General features: G+C 26.7%; 3 protein-coding genes across 5 annotated transcripts; 2 read left to right on the top strand and 1 right to left on the bottom strand.

Annotated features, from left to right (window-relative positions):
• The first annotated feature begins 184 nt into the window (after positions 1 to 184).
• Positions 185 to 11,370, top strand: tefu (Serine/threonine-protein kinase tefu). 2 transcript variants are annotated; one of them, XM_015331318.2, is made up of 19 exons: positions 185 to 350; positions 579 to 694; positions 782 to 919; positions 1,006 to 1,408; positions 1,488 to 1,838; positions 1,919 to 2,315; positions 2,407 to 6,794; positions 6,878 to 7,201; positions 7,640 to 7,945; positions 8,027 to 8,241; positions 8,322 to 8,662; positions 8,753 to 9,225; positions 9,331 to 9,560; positions 9,655 to 9,771; positions 9,850 to 10,005; positions 10,097 to 10,242; positions 10,321 to 10,427; positions 10,507 to 10,785; positions 10,888 to 11,370. In XM_015331318.2, exons 2-19 carry the CDS (start codon positions 623 to 625, stop codon positions 11,064 to 11,066), a joined length of 8,622 nt encoding a protein of 2,873 aa, XP_015186804.2. In that variant the 5' UTR covers positions 185 to 350; positions 579 to 622; the 3' UTR covers positions 11,067 to 11,370. The 2 variants fall into 2 exon arrangements, with proteins under 2 accessions (XP_015186804.2, XP_015186805.2); XM_015331319.2 differs by lacking the exons at positions 185 to 350; positions 579 to 694; positions 1,006 to 1,408 and having other exon boundaries at positions 797 to 919.
• On the bottom strand, positions 10,020 to 11,965 carry Rpb12 (DNA-directed RNA polymerases I, II, and III subunit Rpb12). 2 transcript variants are annotated; one of them, XR_016177398.1, is made up of 4 exons: positions 11,806 to 11,965; positions 11,537 to 11,629; positions 10,981 to 11,450; positions 10,020 to 10,202 (listed from the first exon to the last, which is right to left on the bottom strand). XR_016177398.1 is itself a non-coding variant. In XM_015331322.2 (4 exons), the coding sequence occupies exons 1-3, from the start codon at positions 11,867 to 11,869 to the stop codon at positions 11,428 to 11,430; spliced, it is 180 nt and encodes a 59-aa protein (XP_015186808.1). In that variant the 5' UTR covers positions 11,870 to 11,965; the 3' UTR covers positions 10,020 to 10,202; positions 11,386 to 11,427. The 2 variants fall into 2 exon arrangements, 1 of the variants encoding a protein (XP_015186808.1); XM_015331322.2 differs by having other exon boundaries at positions 11,386 to 11,450.
• A 398-nt stretch (positions 11,966 to 12,363) lies between these two features.
• On the top strand, positions 12,364 to 13,904 carry Prosalpha5 (proteasome alpha5 subunit). Its single transcript, XM_015331245.2, has 3 exons — positions 12,364 to 12,498; positions 12,862 to 13,422; positions 13,512 to 13,904. Exons 2-3 carry the CDS (start codon positions 12,862 to 12,864, stop codon positions 13,677 to 13,679), a joined length of 729 nt encoding a protein of 242 aa, XP_015186731.1. The 5' UTR covers positions 12,364 to 12,498; the 3' UTR covers positions 13,680 to 13,904.
• Positions 13,905 to 17,411: the final 3,507 nt, after the last annotated feature.

Consider the following 17,411-nt stretch of genomic DNA (forward strand, 5'->3'; position numbering starts at 1 on the left):
TATTCCCTATAATACAAATCATTGGTTGATACTTCGTATTGTTTTCCTATTCGTCAACGAAGAAGTGATCCTTTAAAACGACCAATGACAACGTTGAAAAATAATCTCGTAATAAAATTGACCAATCACGTACATAGAGAATTTGTGCGTCAATATTTGATTTTGAATTACTTTGTTTCTTAGTGATGATTAAATATATTTATATAAAACGTAAAATTATTATATTATTTCATATCTTTTTTTTTTTTTACGTAGATATATATTTGATTTGAAATATTAATAATAATAAATAAATTATTCAAATATATTGCTCGATTGTGAGTTGATTGAAAAATAACTAACCTATACTTGTAAGTGTAATTACCATATAAATACATTTCAGGATGACAGAAAAATTTGCTTATTTATAATGTAATGGTCCTTTGTTTGATGACAGTAATATTGAAACGAATTATCATTGTTAATCAGATAAATTTTCATCTGAAATTATTATAAATAAATATACTACTGTACTTTGATAAAAGATGCAAAAATAATTATTCTTTTTAATATGCTTATTTTTTGTTTTGTTTATCAAGATGATTTCTCAAACATGATATTTTTCTATTAAAATTAATCAAAAATGTCAGATATTTCGAGAAAAATAACTACAATTAGTGATCTGGCTAGAAGTACAAAAATAACAGACAAAAAGGTAGTATAATTTAATAATAATATCTTTTATATAAACATAAGAATCTAACTAAGATTTACACACTTTTGTATTTTTTTTTCTATTTAGAAAAGTATTTTGGAATTAATAGAACTCTATGAGAATAAAGAGGCAATTAATGAAATAAATAAACATTCTGAAAATAACAACGATGGAATTGTTAGTTGGTGGAACATTATTACTATTTTACATAATTTAATTTTACATGTAAGTATTACCATTTATCTCTTGTTATTATTGTACATATATTTTTATTATACTGATTTTTATTCTTTTTATTTTTTTTTTTATAGGAAGCAGATAGGCTAGCCATGAATAAGGGTAACAAAATACAAGACACTTATGGTATTTTGTTAACAACCCTACGTTATTCTCACGAATCTAGAATATTGACTTTGAAAAGCAATCATTTAATAAGATTTATTCTTGACATATTGCAAAATGAAAAATATTTATTTTATTGCAATACGTATTTGAATATATTAAATACTTACATACTTCCAGTTCGTTTATATCAAATGAATATAACTTTAGAATTATGGGAAGATTTATTGAAATCCTGTATTAATATATACAATAACGAATCTACCTCTATCAACAAATGTTTAGTATTAAATTCTATTCAAATGATAATACAATATGGATATATGTATGTGAATTTATCATTAGAAGTTAAAAAATTAATACCATTTTTAGGTAATAAGAAAATAGTTCATATTACATTTCAATAATGGTACCATTTGTTTTACATTAATATTATTATTTATTATTTCAGTTAATATTTTGACGGATCTTAAAATTCTCAAACACATGGAAGAGTCTGTGTACAAACTGACCAATACAGTGTGCCATCAAATGGCAACTGAAAATAGAATTGTACTTTGTCAATTTAGCGAAGAAGTTTTGCCTAAGATAATTAATTTAAATAGTTACGACGATAAATATAAATTAATGATGTTATTTGTACAAATTCATCATCCTGGAGGACTTAGTCAAGAAAATGATGGAACGTATGCTTGCGATTGGTCTGTATGGAATAGTATCATACGAAGTATGTACGATATCATTTGGAGAGATTTTAAAAAAGGAATATCATCCAAATATTTTCTTCAATTTGCTAGGGAAGGTATTACTTTATTTATATTTATAATAAATTATATATATATTGCATAAAATAATATTTGTATATATATAAATTTGTTAAAGTAATCAATCAAATTCTACAAAATTCTGGTACCATTTTGAAATTACACAATTTTGTTGAACTTTATTCAAAACCGGCTAAAAGAAAATGTATTTCCATTCGTGGACCGGTCGATTTGATTGATCATTGTGATATAGAAGATGGATTGTCTGTTATTCAAATATTAACGGTACTTTTTGCAAAATATCCTGAAAGAATGAAATCGGATGACTTGGTACCTCTATTAAAAATATTGGAAACTTATTTGATGCAACAATCTAAATGTATTAAAGTTATAGATTGTTTATATGACTTATGTACTGTTCTTATGGAAATAGAAAGACTTTATTTAAACGTCTCAGAAGAATTACAACATTCTGCGAATGTATATTGGTATAAAATATGGGATATTCTTTTGAGGTATTATATATTAATTATATATATCATATTATATTATATTATATTAAATAAATAATTTATAAAATTGATATTTTTCTTTTTTTTTTTACAGATCTCTTAATACCAATAATAATGAGGTTTCAGCACATAGACTTGCTCAGTGTTTTATAAAACATGGAAAGATGAAAAATACAAATTCACTTTTTGCTTTGTACGTATCTCAAACGATCAGATGGTCTTCGAATAGTTTGCAAACATTATTAATGTGTTACGAACATTCATCTATACCAGACGACGTATCAATGTTCAACACAAATTTACATTCTTCTATGTTAAATACGCAATCTGTCAAATTACAATTTTTACAATGGTTATTGAACACTTTTTGGTTTAAATTTCCTTCTAAGATATTAATTGAAAGATTGTCTAATATATTGATTGGAATTCCAGTGAGATTCCTTCAAGAAAATAATACAACAGTTGAAACGTCTGAATCAACTTCAACTATTTACGAAAATTCCTATTTACAGGAATTTCTATACGAGGATTCGCAACAACCCATGTCTTATAAAAATATAGAGACGTGTAGTTTAGCATTAACATTTCAAATCAATTTAATTACAAATTCAACAAAGGAAGTTGTTAATACGCAAGAATATTTACAAGATTCGTTTGCCAAAGCTAACGTAAATATAATCGACTTGAAAGAACTTCTTGTAATATTGAAGAAATATTTATACAAAATTATTAATAAAAAAAATGAAAACAACGATATACAAATGATTATAATGAAAGTAACGTTAGTGGCTAAAATTGCGATTACCGTGAAAAAAATGAATATATTAATGGAAGATACAGAAATTCATTCAATTATGCATATAATAAAGGATTGTTTGGAATATGCTTATAGTTTGTTGAACAAATTGTTCGATACTAATCACGAATATCTCATCAATGTGATACAAGCATTTTTAATATTATTTGAAACGTTTTCTTCAACTTACACGGATATGACTAAGATTATTATTTCTTTGTCGACACCAGATATATTACGAAATTTATTTAATTTACTTAATATCGAAGATGACAATAATTTTACTTATCACGAGATACGCCATTACAATGATCATTTTGATATATTTCAAAATAATTCTAACGACGGTCAAATAAATTACAAAAACAACAGCATATGTAGCTTGAATGCTATAAAAATATACACCATAAAAACATTGACATTATTTTGCTGTATGAATACGGGAACAAAAATCCCACAAATTCAATTGAATTTAATGAACAATCTAATGACTATCGATAATTATGATTTTTCATTTGTAATAGAATTTAAAATGGCAATGATAATATTGGAATCTTTCACACAATGTGACAAAAAGATAATACAGGAAAAGTATGAAGATAGTCCATTATTATTTCTATTTGTTTTATTTAAAAAATGTAAGAAAGATGAAAAGTATGTACGATGTATACTCAAAGTTCTACCTTATTATATCGAATACAGTGCCATATATAATTACGATTTAATTAAATTAATGGATTATTTTTATGAATTACTGAATTGTACAAAATTTGGTACTACTGTTTACATCGATTTCTTGGAATGTTTTTCAAAAATAATTGAAATCAAACCATTATTAATGAAATATAAAGATTATATTCATTATGAATGCAAATTCTGGACTGTTATGGAAAATCTAATGACGTATGTTCAAAGTCCTCTTCACATATTAAGATTGAAATTAATAAAATGTATACAAAAATTGTATTCATCAAAAAGTATAGAATATCAAAAGAAAGTTTATTTCTTTGATAAATTAAAACAAACTGCTAATAATTTGTTATCTATTGAAAATAAAAATTATAATGACAAGGCTGATGAATTAGAAACTAAAACTGTAAGCGTTTTGTTAATATTTGGAACTATCATTTGTACATCCAAAACGTTTGAAAACAATGCATTGATAGCTATATTAGAATTAATGGAGAATAAACGTGTTAAATTAAAAATGGTACAAAAATTATTGGAAAGTATAAATAAACAAGTGAAACACGTATTGCCTAACGAAGATAATTTGACATCTATGTTATTGTACTGGTTGAAAAAAGGTCGTACCATAGAAACATTTCCATACGTATTAATTCCATACAAATCTCAAGAAGAATTTTATAAAACTTATATTAATATAATAGTATTCATTGAAATTCAAAATTTCAATATCATCGGTGCAAAACAACTTTGTGCATCTATTGGATACGATTTTAAAAATATTTTTGAAAATATTTTCGATCAAGTCTTAGCCTGGTTACTTTCTGTAATTTGTCAACAAGATAAATCTATTCATTTTTCACGTGCATGTAATATGCTTAAAGAATTGATGTTAAATCAAGGAAACTTTCAAACCATCAATACCTTTGCTCACTTATTGGAAACTAATTTTGATAAAATTATTGTATGCATTATAACAAGATTGCACGATGAGAAATATTTCAATGAAATGTTTCAATTACAATATCAATATTCTCATACCGATCAACCACTCGTATTGAGTAAAACTGATGCAAACAATTGTATAAAATACATAGAAAAACATTTTATTCCTTGCAAATTACAATTATATTTGATAACCCAAAAGATCAATAAATTACAACAAATATTGATAAATCTGGTAAACAATATTTATGAAATGAAATTTTCCGAGGACAAATTAAAAGCATTGCATCAATACATTTATTTTTGTACTATTATAATGAAAGAATCAGAATCCGATTATTTCGATTCAATATCTGTTTATCTTATTAGAGAAATTAGTTACAGTTTGATTCATTTTATCAAAGACAAAGATGATACAATCTCAGAAACGGCATGCAAATATTTTGAAATATTTCTAAAATACATTTTACCAAAACGACACGTGGAAATTGAAGAACATTTGAATTATTATGTTACCATTTTAATTCCCGTTGCTAAATTGGAAAAAACATCTACTGCTATTAATATACTTGAATATTTGATTATCGAACAAAAAAAATTGTTTAGCAATGCAATAGCACAATTAAATATATTCCCTAATTTACCTAAATTTCAACGAATATTGAACGTATACAATTCTTTGAAATATAAAAATGGAGACAAATATAATCTGGAGAAAGAAATTGAACACTTTTTAAATGCGACAAATCAAAAAATCGTAAACTGTAATATGGAAAGTGTGACATATTTAAATCTTCAATTATCAATAAAGAAAGATGAATTACAAGAATTATATAATAAATTGGAAAATAATTCTATGGAAAATTATAATTTATTACATCGATTGATATGCAGATTATTAGAAATAATTAAATCTTCTGATCAAAACATTTCAATAGAAGCTATGAAATGTTTAGGACAAATAGGTCCTATCGATTTAGGAACTGCTATTCCTTATAATAGAAAAACTCATGTGAAAGAGAACGAAAACATAACTTATATGTTAACGTATGAAATAATAATGTTACTGACTGAATTTTTAGTTGATAATGATATCAAATTACGTTTAGCTAGTGCCAATGCTTTACACATGATATTATTGTCTTCATGGGGACAACAAATAGTAAATAAAAAATATACCAAAGCTATAAAGCAAATGTTGAATAAATATTCGAAACCTTCGTTAAGATTGGATTATATACTTCCATTTTTATGTGAAGTAAAAAATGTTAAGAAAAAAGAAATAATACTCCTCGATGAACTAGCTTGTAATAAATATCTTAACAAGAACAATCCTATTTGGATCGACGTATATAATAAATCTTACGACGAATGGATAATAGAAAGTACATGTAACATGATTGAATGTTTTTCAGGATATTATCTTAAAGATTTAATACCTGTTTGCAAATTGAGCATAGAAATGTGTGAATTAATATTACCAAGAATAATATATTTAATAATATATATTAACAATGATTTAGCTGTTACAGTATCACATTGTATCAATGGATTTTTCTATTATCATTTCAACAACAAAACTGAAACAAGAATAAGTTTGTCTCAATACGTTGTAAATTGTGATCGTAATATTGTATATTTTATGTTGAATTTAGTGAATTTTATTAGAACACAAGTAGTTGAAAATATTCCTTTGGAATTAGACTTTATTTATATAGCTAAAGCTGCACAATATTGTTCTGCTTATTTTACCGCTTTCCTTTATGCTGAACTATCTTGCGAATCATTATTGGTAGAACCACGTGATTTCAGTAGAGTTACTAAAATTGATTATGCTTACGAATGTGAACCGATACTTGGAAAAATGTTGCAAAATATTCTTAGAGATGTTTCTTTCAAAATTGGAGATCCAGATGCTATACGTGGTTGTGGTTCTTCTCATTTACGAGATAGTTCTTCTCGTGTACAACATTACATACAAATGCAAGAATGGGACAAAGTTTTACTTATTAAAGATATCGAATTATCTTCAGGCAATAAAACAGCTGTCGGAGGTATTTTATTATATCAATCAATATATTGAATTATTATGAAATAATTACTGTTAATTATTAATAATTGACATTTTGTTTGACAGAGATGATCAGTTCGTTGCAACAATTAGGATTGCATTATTTATTAGGACATTATATATCTACGAGTACATCTGCTCAAGAAATGAGTAATGATATTCAATTGGAATGTGCATGGAGATTGAGTAATTGGGATTTACCTATATTTTCACAAATTATTCCTTTTTCAAGTGAAAACAATATGAAATTAAAACTATCAGAATCGGATTATCATTTGTATCATTTCTATGCGTTAAAATGTTTTAACGAAAGAGATGAACTAGGTGTTGAAAATTCAATCAAGTGTGCACGAATTTGTATAATGAAAGCTCTTTCTAATATTAATTTAGGTAAAAGGATATTTAACGATATATATATATATATATATATATATATATAGAGTGATCAAAAAAAGAAATGGGTAAATTAATTTTTATTATTTGTGAATGTTTAATACTGTAAGTGAGATTTTTGATAACAAATTGAATGTACATATTATGTTTGCATTTATACAAAGTAATCTTTGTTAATATTATTAATAATTATTGCTTAAAAATGTTTAATTAATGTATTTCTAATCAAATTTATGAAATTATTTTATGTACATTCAATATGTTATCAAAGAACTTGCTTTTAATATCAAACGTTTATAAATAATAAAAGTTTATTTGCATCAAAAGGAACAATGATATAATTAGACGTTTCTTATTATTTTGATCACCCTATAGAAATATAAATACATTTTCTTAAATCTTTTTATTTAATAATCTAACAATTTGATGTTGCAGAAAGTAATAAAGAAATTTATGAAAAATTAATGCAACTTCAAATGCTTTCCGAATTGGAAGAATTATGTTTCATTAATTCAGAAGATTATCCTAAAGTTATAGAAAAATGGCAAAAATTTAACGTCATGAATTTTAATGAATTTCAATATATTGAACCGATCTTAACGCAGAGATCTATTATGTATCAAATAAATGATACGTTATCTAATAATCCAATTATCAAAGATGATCTTGTTAATACGCATATAAAAATTGCTGAAGTTGCACAAAATCAAGGACATTTGTCAATGGCTGCACGTGCTTTAGGTATACATTTATAAGATCTCTATAATAATTGATAGTATTACTTATATATGTTTTTTGTTTTTTTGTTTTTTTTTCTTTTAGGAACTTTAGCAAAACAAAAGGAATTGTTTTCAAAATTTTCAAATTTGTTAGATTATCAAGAATCTTTATTGGCATGGAAAAGAAATGATTATGAAATTAGTCGATATCTTTTACGTGAATTAATTCATAGAAAATCTGTTGATCCAGTTTTGCAAGCACGTGTTCTTCGTATTTATGGAAATTGGATGGCTGAAACGAAATCTGAAAATCCTCAAGTAATTATTATTGCGAATATATTCTGAATTTACAATATATATATTGACAAACTAGAATAACAATATTTCAAATTTTACAGACCATCATAGAAAATTATTATCAAAAATCAATGATAATAAGTAAATCGATAAAAACTAAAACTCCTGACGTTATTAAAAATTTACACGATACTCAAGTAACCTTGGCTAGATTTGCGGATGCTCAATTTGAACATGTTAAAATGTATATGAAATCTTCGCAATTTCAAAGTTTAAAAAAATGTATAGAATATTCGCGCAACGTTCACAGATATGATACAAAATTTCAAGATATGGAAATTAAAAAAGCAATGATGATTAATCACAAACAAAGTACCAATGATGCTGCTGAATTAGAAAATATCGAAAAGGAAAAAAACAATTATCTTTTAATAGCAGTACAGTTAGTATAAAATAATTATTTCATTAAGAAAATCTTTTCTATTCGACAGACTAAAATGTTTTACCTTATTTTTTGTTTTTTTCTTTTTAGATATTATTTATTAACATTACATCAAAGTGAAGATTACAATCTGTTGGTATTTAGATTGGTAGCACTTTGGCTTGAGAATTCAAAGAACGAAGAAGTAAATAAATTATTAGAAGAATATTTGAATAAAATACCGTCGTATAAATTTTTACCACTTGTACCACAATTGGCAGCACACATGAACAACACGTTGGATGAATTTTCCATGAAAATAAATGAAACATTGGAACGTTGTGCATTGGATCATCCACACCATACGTTACCCGTATTATTGGCATTAAAAAATTTATACGGCGATTATGAATTTCTTAAAACTAATAAGAATACAAAATTAGAAGAGCCCAGAATATTGGGTGCTAAAAAACTTCTAAAAAAGTTAGCTTCATCCAAGGTATCAAGTATTATTCAAGAAATGGAAATTTTATCTCATTCTTTGGTAATGTTGGCTAATTATGAAACTAATAATAAATCTAAAAGTAAGTTATATTTATTTTCAATTCTATATTATTAAATTTAACTATTTTTTTTGTTTTGTTTATATTCTTCGTTTAATTAACATTTATTATTATATTTGTATACAGTTGCTGATCTAATTAAGATACCTAACAATCAAAAGATTTTAAGGATAAATCATTTTTCAAACATATATGTACCAACTTTAGCAGTTGACGTTAAATGCAATGGTAATTACAATAATGTAATTGGTGTCATTAAATATTTCGATCATTATGAAAATGTTGGAGGAGTGAATGCTCCTAAAAAAATTATTTGTCTCGGTACTGATGGAATAAAAAGAGAACAATTACTAAAGGTTTTATACTCAATTATATAAAATATACCTATGTATCTGTTGTACACGTGCTTTCAAAATATTATTAAATAATTTCAATATATTGTTATTACAGGATAAAGATGATTTACGACAAGATGCTGTGATGCAACAAGTATTTAACGTAATGAATAGACTTTTTGATACTAGCAAAGAAACTAAACGACGTAAATTAAAAATTAGAACGTATAAGGTACAAAAATGATTTATATTATATTTTAAATAAACTTATATATCACGATGTGTGTGTATATGTGTTTGTATTTTTCAGGTAGTACCGTTAACACAAAGATCAGGTATATTAGAATGGTGCCATAATACAACACCTATTATAAATATATTAATAGGTCCAGATAAAATTTCTGGCGTTCATCAAAAATATAATCCAAACGATTATACTGCACAAATGTGTAGAATGAAGATGCAAGTAAGATCATAGAATATTTCAGGTCTTCTTTTTTTTTTTTTTTTTACATTTATATTATGACATTGTTAAAAAGTATATATACAAATTTTAGGAAGTTTCTAATAAATCCAACGATATAAAACTGCAACAATTTTTAGAATGTTGTAAACACATGCGTCCAGCTTTTCATCATTTCTTTATGGAAAAATATCCATCACCTGAAATGTGGTACGAGAAACGATTAGCTTATACACGCAGGTAAACAACTGTATAATATATATTTCAAAATGTAAATTTATTAATTATTAATTAAACAATGTTATATAATTTTTTCAGTGTAGCAACAACTTCTATGGCAGGGTACATATTAGGTTTAGGAGATAGACATTTTGGTAATATATTAATGGATCAACAGACTGCCGAAGTGATTCATATTGATTTTGGTAAGATTTATATGCTTAACATATTATAATGAAAAAATACTGTAGAATAAATTCTAATAAATCTATTCATTTTAATCAGGTAGGGCATTTGAACAAGGTAAAGTATTACCGATGCCTGAAACAGTGCCATTTCGTCTTACTAGAGATATGGAAGCAGCAATGGGAGTTTCCGGTGTGGAAGGTATTATGAGAAGAGGATGTGAAGAAGTATTGACAGTATTACGTGATCAAAGACAAATAATTATAACACTATTACAAGTACTCCTTTATGATCCTCTTTTTATTTGGGCTATGACACCTGCTAAAGCGTATACTATTCAAACTGGTAAAACACCGATATCTTCCCAAGATGAAGAAGGTATAAAATGAATTTTATTTTTAGAAATATTATAATTCATTCATAACATCAAAGTATATTATAGGTTATATTTGTTCTCTTTTCTTTTTTTTTTTCTAATAGCATACAGTGAAATAAATAAAACAGCAGAAAGGGTACTCTTGAGAATAGAACAGAAATTGCAAGGTATAGAAGAAGGTTTGGTATTCAGTATACCTGGTCAAGTTGAACAATTGATACAACAAGCACGTGATCCGTCTAATTTATGTCGTTTGTTTTCCGGATGGCAAGCATACTTATAAGGTTTTTCTTTATTATCATTATTTTTTGGTTATATTATAAAACAGAATTAAATAATATATATTTTTTTATTTAATTATATATTATTAGTATTACTAATTCAGTCTTGCATTTCATTTTCTGAGAACTTTGTATGAGATAATAGTGGATTATCTATCAAATTAATTTACAATATTGTTAAACGGTCCGTGTGTTGATAAGGTTAAAATTTTGTTAATTAAGTATTATTTATATTATACATTATAAAAACTAATTATTACGTATAAGGATAATAAATTAATATTGTTCTTTTTGTAAAATATGAAACTTTAATACTTTTACCTAACTATTGTAATGAAAATATTATTCTATGTTGTACAGGAATCAACGTGCATCAAATACAACCACTATAATTAACTGTTAAGGAACTTACATATTGTATTATTATTGTTTTTCTTTTTTTTGTAAATATGAAATAATGAAAAAAGGATACATCGTTTTGTACGTTTTTTGTACATAATTCTGTAGCCACATTCCCGGCATCTAATGGGATCTTTGGGACGAATTTCATTATCGTGATGACATTCTAGAAACATAAATTATATATATTTCTAATATTATAATATAATAATAAAAATAATGAGTGTGTGTGTAGAATTAAAGACTGTTACATGATAAAAATAATAAAAACGTATAAATATTTTAGGTTATATTTATGAAAAAAATAAATAATAATTTATATATTTTATTAATATAACATACCTCCACAAATATATACCATTGCTTGTTTAGGAGCTGAATCTGTTTTAGTACTCGCGGATTCCATTATAAATTAATTTATTTTTACAGAAAGAAAATACAAATACGATTAAATTATGTTGATAGTTATTGTATATAATATGGCCCTCTATACACTTTGTGGCTGCAACGTGTATTAAAATCATTCATGTGATCTGATTGGTGTATTTGACCAGCAGGTTATTAAGATCATTCGAGTGATTTGATTGGTGGATTTTACCAGACACGTAGTAATAGATATTTTCAAAATATCTATTAAACATATTTTTCTCTTTAATTAATATTTTTTTAATTAAATTATTATTAGTATTATTAATAATTTTGACTGTAAGTATACTTGAATATTTACAATTAAATGTAATGTTAATATATGAAAGCATATAGTTGAAATATGATCAAATTGTTATACGAATTATTGATATATATATATTTTGTGTTAAGTAATAAATTAAGATGATAGAATTGATATCGAATAAATTTTATTGGATTATATAAACGAGGTGGTACTTAATATTGCAGATACGATACTGTAATTCGTACCCGCCATTTTATTCAACTCATCGCTTTGGTGACTAGTAGTAACTAGCTTCGTGACAATTTGATTGTGCAGTGGATTATCAATTGAATTTTTAATATTAACGTGTAATATTTATAACGGTAAATAACATTAAATGGAATAAATAATTGAAAATATATTTATCATTTTTTTATATTTAAGTTAACCGTGTATAACAGACGTTTTCATTTTGCTCTGTCATTCTCCATTAACCTGATTTATATTATTTACAACTGTTATTCTTATATTATAATTATACAGTTATTCACGTATTTATATTTTTGTCAATATAATTATTGTCAAAATAATGATGACGTTACATTTTTTGTAATCAAATAGTTAAATTATTTAAATAGTTACAGTGTTACTTAACCTCACTTTTTATATCATCAATTATAAATGAAATGTCTGTTTAAAATCGGTACATTTAAATATAATTTTGAATGAATATTATTTATTTTCAGATGTTTCTAACACGTTCAGAGTATGATCGAGGTGTAAATACATTTTCTCCCGAAGGTAGATTGTTTCAAGTTGAATATGCCATCGAGGCCATTAAGCTTGGTTCTACAGCAATTGGAATATCCACATCGGAAGGTGTAGTCCTGGCTGTCGAGAAACGTATAACTTCTCCATTAATGGAACCAACGACAGTGGAAAAGATTGTAGAAATTGATAAACATATAGGTTGCGCTGCGTCTGGTTTAATGGCTGATTCTAGGACCATGATAGATCGTGCTCGTGTTGAATGTCAAAATCATTGGTTTGTTTACAATGAAAGAATGACAGTGGAATCTACGGCTCAAGCAGTATCGAATTTAGCTATACAATTTGGAGACAGCGATGATGATGGAAGCGCAATGTCTAGACCTTTTGGTGTAGCAATGTTATTTGCAGGCATTGATGAAAAAGGTCCACAATTGTATCACATGGATCCATCGGGGACCTTTGTTCAATTTGATGCAAAAGCCATTGGTTCTGGAAGCGAAGGTGCTCAGCAAAATCTTCAAGAGGTTTATCATAAGGTAGATAACAATTTACATATTTATTTATGCGTATTAAATATTAATTAACATTGATAAATCTAATTATATTTTTGTTCATTCAATTGCAGTCGATGACGTTGAAAGAAGCGACCAAATCTGCGCTGACAATATTGAAACAAGTTATGGAAGAAAAATTAAATGACACTAACATCGAAGTTATGACAATGACACCGGATAAACTATTTCATATGTTTACCAAAGCAGAATTACAAGAGGTGATTAAAGACATCGCGTAAAATAATATTTTTTAGACTATATTAACAAATTGTTATAAGTTTAAAAAACCGAATGCGTTTAAATGCAATTTAATTATTATAAATTGTGTGTCTACAATTTAAAATCTGGTAAAATGTGCGTTTTTATGCTAAACAAGGTTTTCTTATATATAACTTTATTTTTTTCTTTTACGATTAAATTAATAGAAGAAAAAAGGATCGAGCAAATATACTCTTATAATCTTATTTATTTACAAAAGAAACATTTCACATTCCTCGTATTCCTATTTTTCAATTACACTCCAATATATTCGATTAATTTCAAAACTAACTTATTTATTATTTTATCCAGTTGATCGATGATTTACCAACATCCAGAGAAGACTTTATGAAATCCAAATCCGATAGCAGTACTCCTGTCCTTAGACCATCGATATCCATAAACGAATAATCCAATCATGTCCTTCAATAATCAATCCTCTTATATCTTATAATTAAATAATAAACATTATTGTCATCTAACATAAATATATAACATTATTTTCATTTATCGCAAATTTAACGAAAAAACCATTCTTTTGAACTACAAGAAAAAAAGGGGACAGAAAGAAGATTAGGGGGGAGACAAAAAAAAGGTTTTAAATATCACCATTATAAAATTAAAATTAAAAAAAAAATAATAATATAGAGAACAATAATAGAACTTCATGATGATAGACAGGAAAAGTTTCGAGTATAAAAAAAAAAAAAAAACCCGATGTCGGATATACAACATATATCCGAGTGAAATTTGAAGAGCTGATGGATTCGCAATGAAAGAGGTGGAAGAGGAGGATGAGGATGAGGAGTAGAAGGGAAGGAGGTGATAGTTATAGTTATAGGTATAGATAGATATAGATATGGTGTCACGATGGGTGGTTTGGTTTCGATTAAAAGCGCCTGCTGTGTGAATGCGCGTATCCGAAATCAATAATTAATTTTGCTCGGTTTGCAGGAGACAAGGGAACCAAACTGAGTGAGTTAGAGGGAGAGAGAAAGAGAGAGAGGACAGATAGATAGAATACGTTGAACGAGGAGATAGAAAGGGGGATGAGGTAGAGGAAGAGATGAGTAAAACGAAAGAGAGAGAGAGAGAGAGAGAGTTCGATGAAAATGGATGGAAGAGAGCAGCAGAGAATGAACGCTCGGTACGCCGCTGCGATGTCCCGATAAAACGTCCTCCCTTTTTATCCCTTGGCTCCCGGATTATTGGATATTATTCCATTTCGAGCGTTCAATCCCAGTACGATTCGCTCGCTCGGATTCCCACGGGGGAATCCCCTCTCTCTCTCTCTCTCTTTCTCGTTCAACCATTCATCGTGGTAGAAACTCTCTTAAAATACCTACATATCTCTCCTCTAACTACTCTCTGTCATTCTCTGTTGAGGACTTGTCATGCGCATTAAATTTCTACCTCCGTTGTAACTGTCAGAAATGAATCGACCATCCCCCCCTCAGTCCTACGAATTTCATATATATGTATATGTATTGTTTATATAAATTTATACTAAAATATTTGTTTTTATAGGCTTGTCAATTAATTTTGATATTTGGGGTGTTTTTTTCTTTTTTTACTAATAAATTTCATTATATATTTAATGAATCATTCCCCCAGTCCTATGAAATATTGGGTTGGCAAGAAAGTAATTTCTGCTTGCACCATTAGATAGCTTTATGTTTGTTTCGTTATTTTTTTTGTTAATGTTAGAACATTTTTCTTTTAAAGAGTTTGGTAGTTGATACTTTTAGGTTGGTATAGAAACAAATTCTGTGTAATTTTGTTTACAATTGTTAGTTTAGAAACAATTGTGAGTTTTATTTTACACTAGAAAACCTAAATTACTTTCTTGCCAATCCAATGTATTTATGTATTGTTTATATAAATTTATATAAAAATATTTGTTCTTAGGTTTGTCAATTAAATTTCAGTATTTGGGATATTTGTTTTTTCTTTTTCTAACAAATTTAATTATTTATTTAACAAGTAATTAAATAATTATTTGTTAGACTACTTTTGGGGAGCCCATTTTTCTACCAAAATTGTAATTCATTGAATGAAAAACAAATACTTATCAAATACCGAGTTTTTTTTTATTTAAATTAATTTAATATTAAATAATCGAATTTATTCTCTTTGGTTTGTTTAAACAAAAAAAATAGATTCCCAATTTGTAAAATTAAAGATTAACAGAATCTCGTGTTATGAAACATTGAAACAACAACGTTATTGATAGAAATGATCAATAGATAGGTGATCAAGATGTTTCAACTTTAACTGTTAATTAAAACTTTCATTTTGTATCTTTAAAAATGAAATTTAGAAGAAGAAGATGAAGAAGTAGAAGAAGAAGAAGAAGAAGAAGAAGAAGAAGAAGAAGAAGAAGAAGAAAAAGAAGAGATGATCAAGAAAAGCTTCTTCTATCTATTTATATCTTTCTCTCTTTCTTTCTCATGACTGACATGGTTGAAAAAGGAAGAAATGAAGGAAGGAAATGGAGAAGGTCGAACTCTCTGGTAGAAGGACTCTGTAATTAACTGCGACGAGAAGAGAGAGTGAGTGAAAGAGAGAGAGAGAGAGAGAGAGAGAGAGAGAGAGAGAGGAAGGATAGTCCCATTTGAGTCTCAGAGAATCCCTAGGGAGCTAACCCCGTCATATCAGACGCCAAACACTCAGCCTCATACCCGATCCTGGAGTAGCAACGCCGTTACCCCGACCCAAATCCATCCTTGCCCAACCTCCTTCTCTTCTTCCTCCTCCTCCTTCTATTCCTCCATCTCTACCTCGTTCACCTCCTCTCCATTACGTTCAACTTTCGCTACGATAATTGCCTTCGCTTCACGCCACCGACACCACCACCACTTATCGACTTGGATAAGAACGTTAAGCTTCTCAACATTTCACTACCCTCTCCCTCTCTCTCTCTCTCTCTCTCTCTCTCTCTCTTTCTACCATTTCTCTATTTCTTTTTATTTTCTTTTCTTTTCTATTTCAATCTAATTAACGTTTGAACAAAAGTTTGACCTTTGCAACCAATTGAAATATATATATATATATTATTTAATAGTAATTATTTAATAATGTAATATAATCATGTAATGTATAATGTATATAATGTAATATATATAATATTATATAATTAATGTAATTTAAGTGGTAATTGGTAGAATGTTGAGCTTCTCACCATTTCACCATCCTCTCATTACCATTTCTTTATTTTTTTTTCTTTTATTTTCTTTTCTTTTCTATTTCAATCAAATTAACGTTTGAACAAAAGTTTGACCTTTGCAACCAATTGAAATATATAATTGTAATTATTTAATATTGGTACTATATATTAATTTTATACATTTCTTGAGTATCTGTATCTAATAAATAAAATACATTTAATATGTGTAAGTGTAACCTAATATTCAATTTTTCTTTTTGAGTTCTAATAAGAAAAATGTTAAAATACATATTTTTTTGGATCTTTAAATTTTTATAGAAATATTTTTCTTACAAAAGAATCTGTAGACCCATTTGTTATGATTTATTTCTAACTGTTATATTTCTTTTTACATTTTTCTTTTATTAGAAATTTGTAAAATGAATATAATATCAAATTATTATTATTATTACTACCAAAATAATAATTTATAAATATTATTAATATAATTATATTAATTGTAATGATTTAATATTACTGTTATTACTTCTATACGTTTCTTGAATAA

This window comes from Polistes dominula, unplaced genomic scaffold (genome assembly GCF_049000335.1).
Source record: "Polistes dominula isolate Pdom_NZ unplaced genomic scaffold, Pdom_raw_medaka contig_78, whole genome shotgun sequence".
NCBI classification, from domain to species: domain Eukaryota; kingdom Metazoa; phylum Arthropoda; class Insecta; order Hymenoptera; family Vespidae; genus Polistes; species Polistes dominula.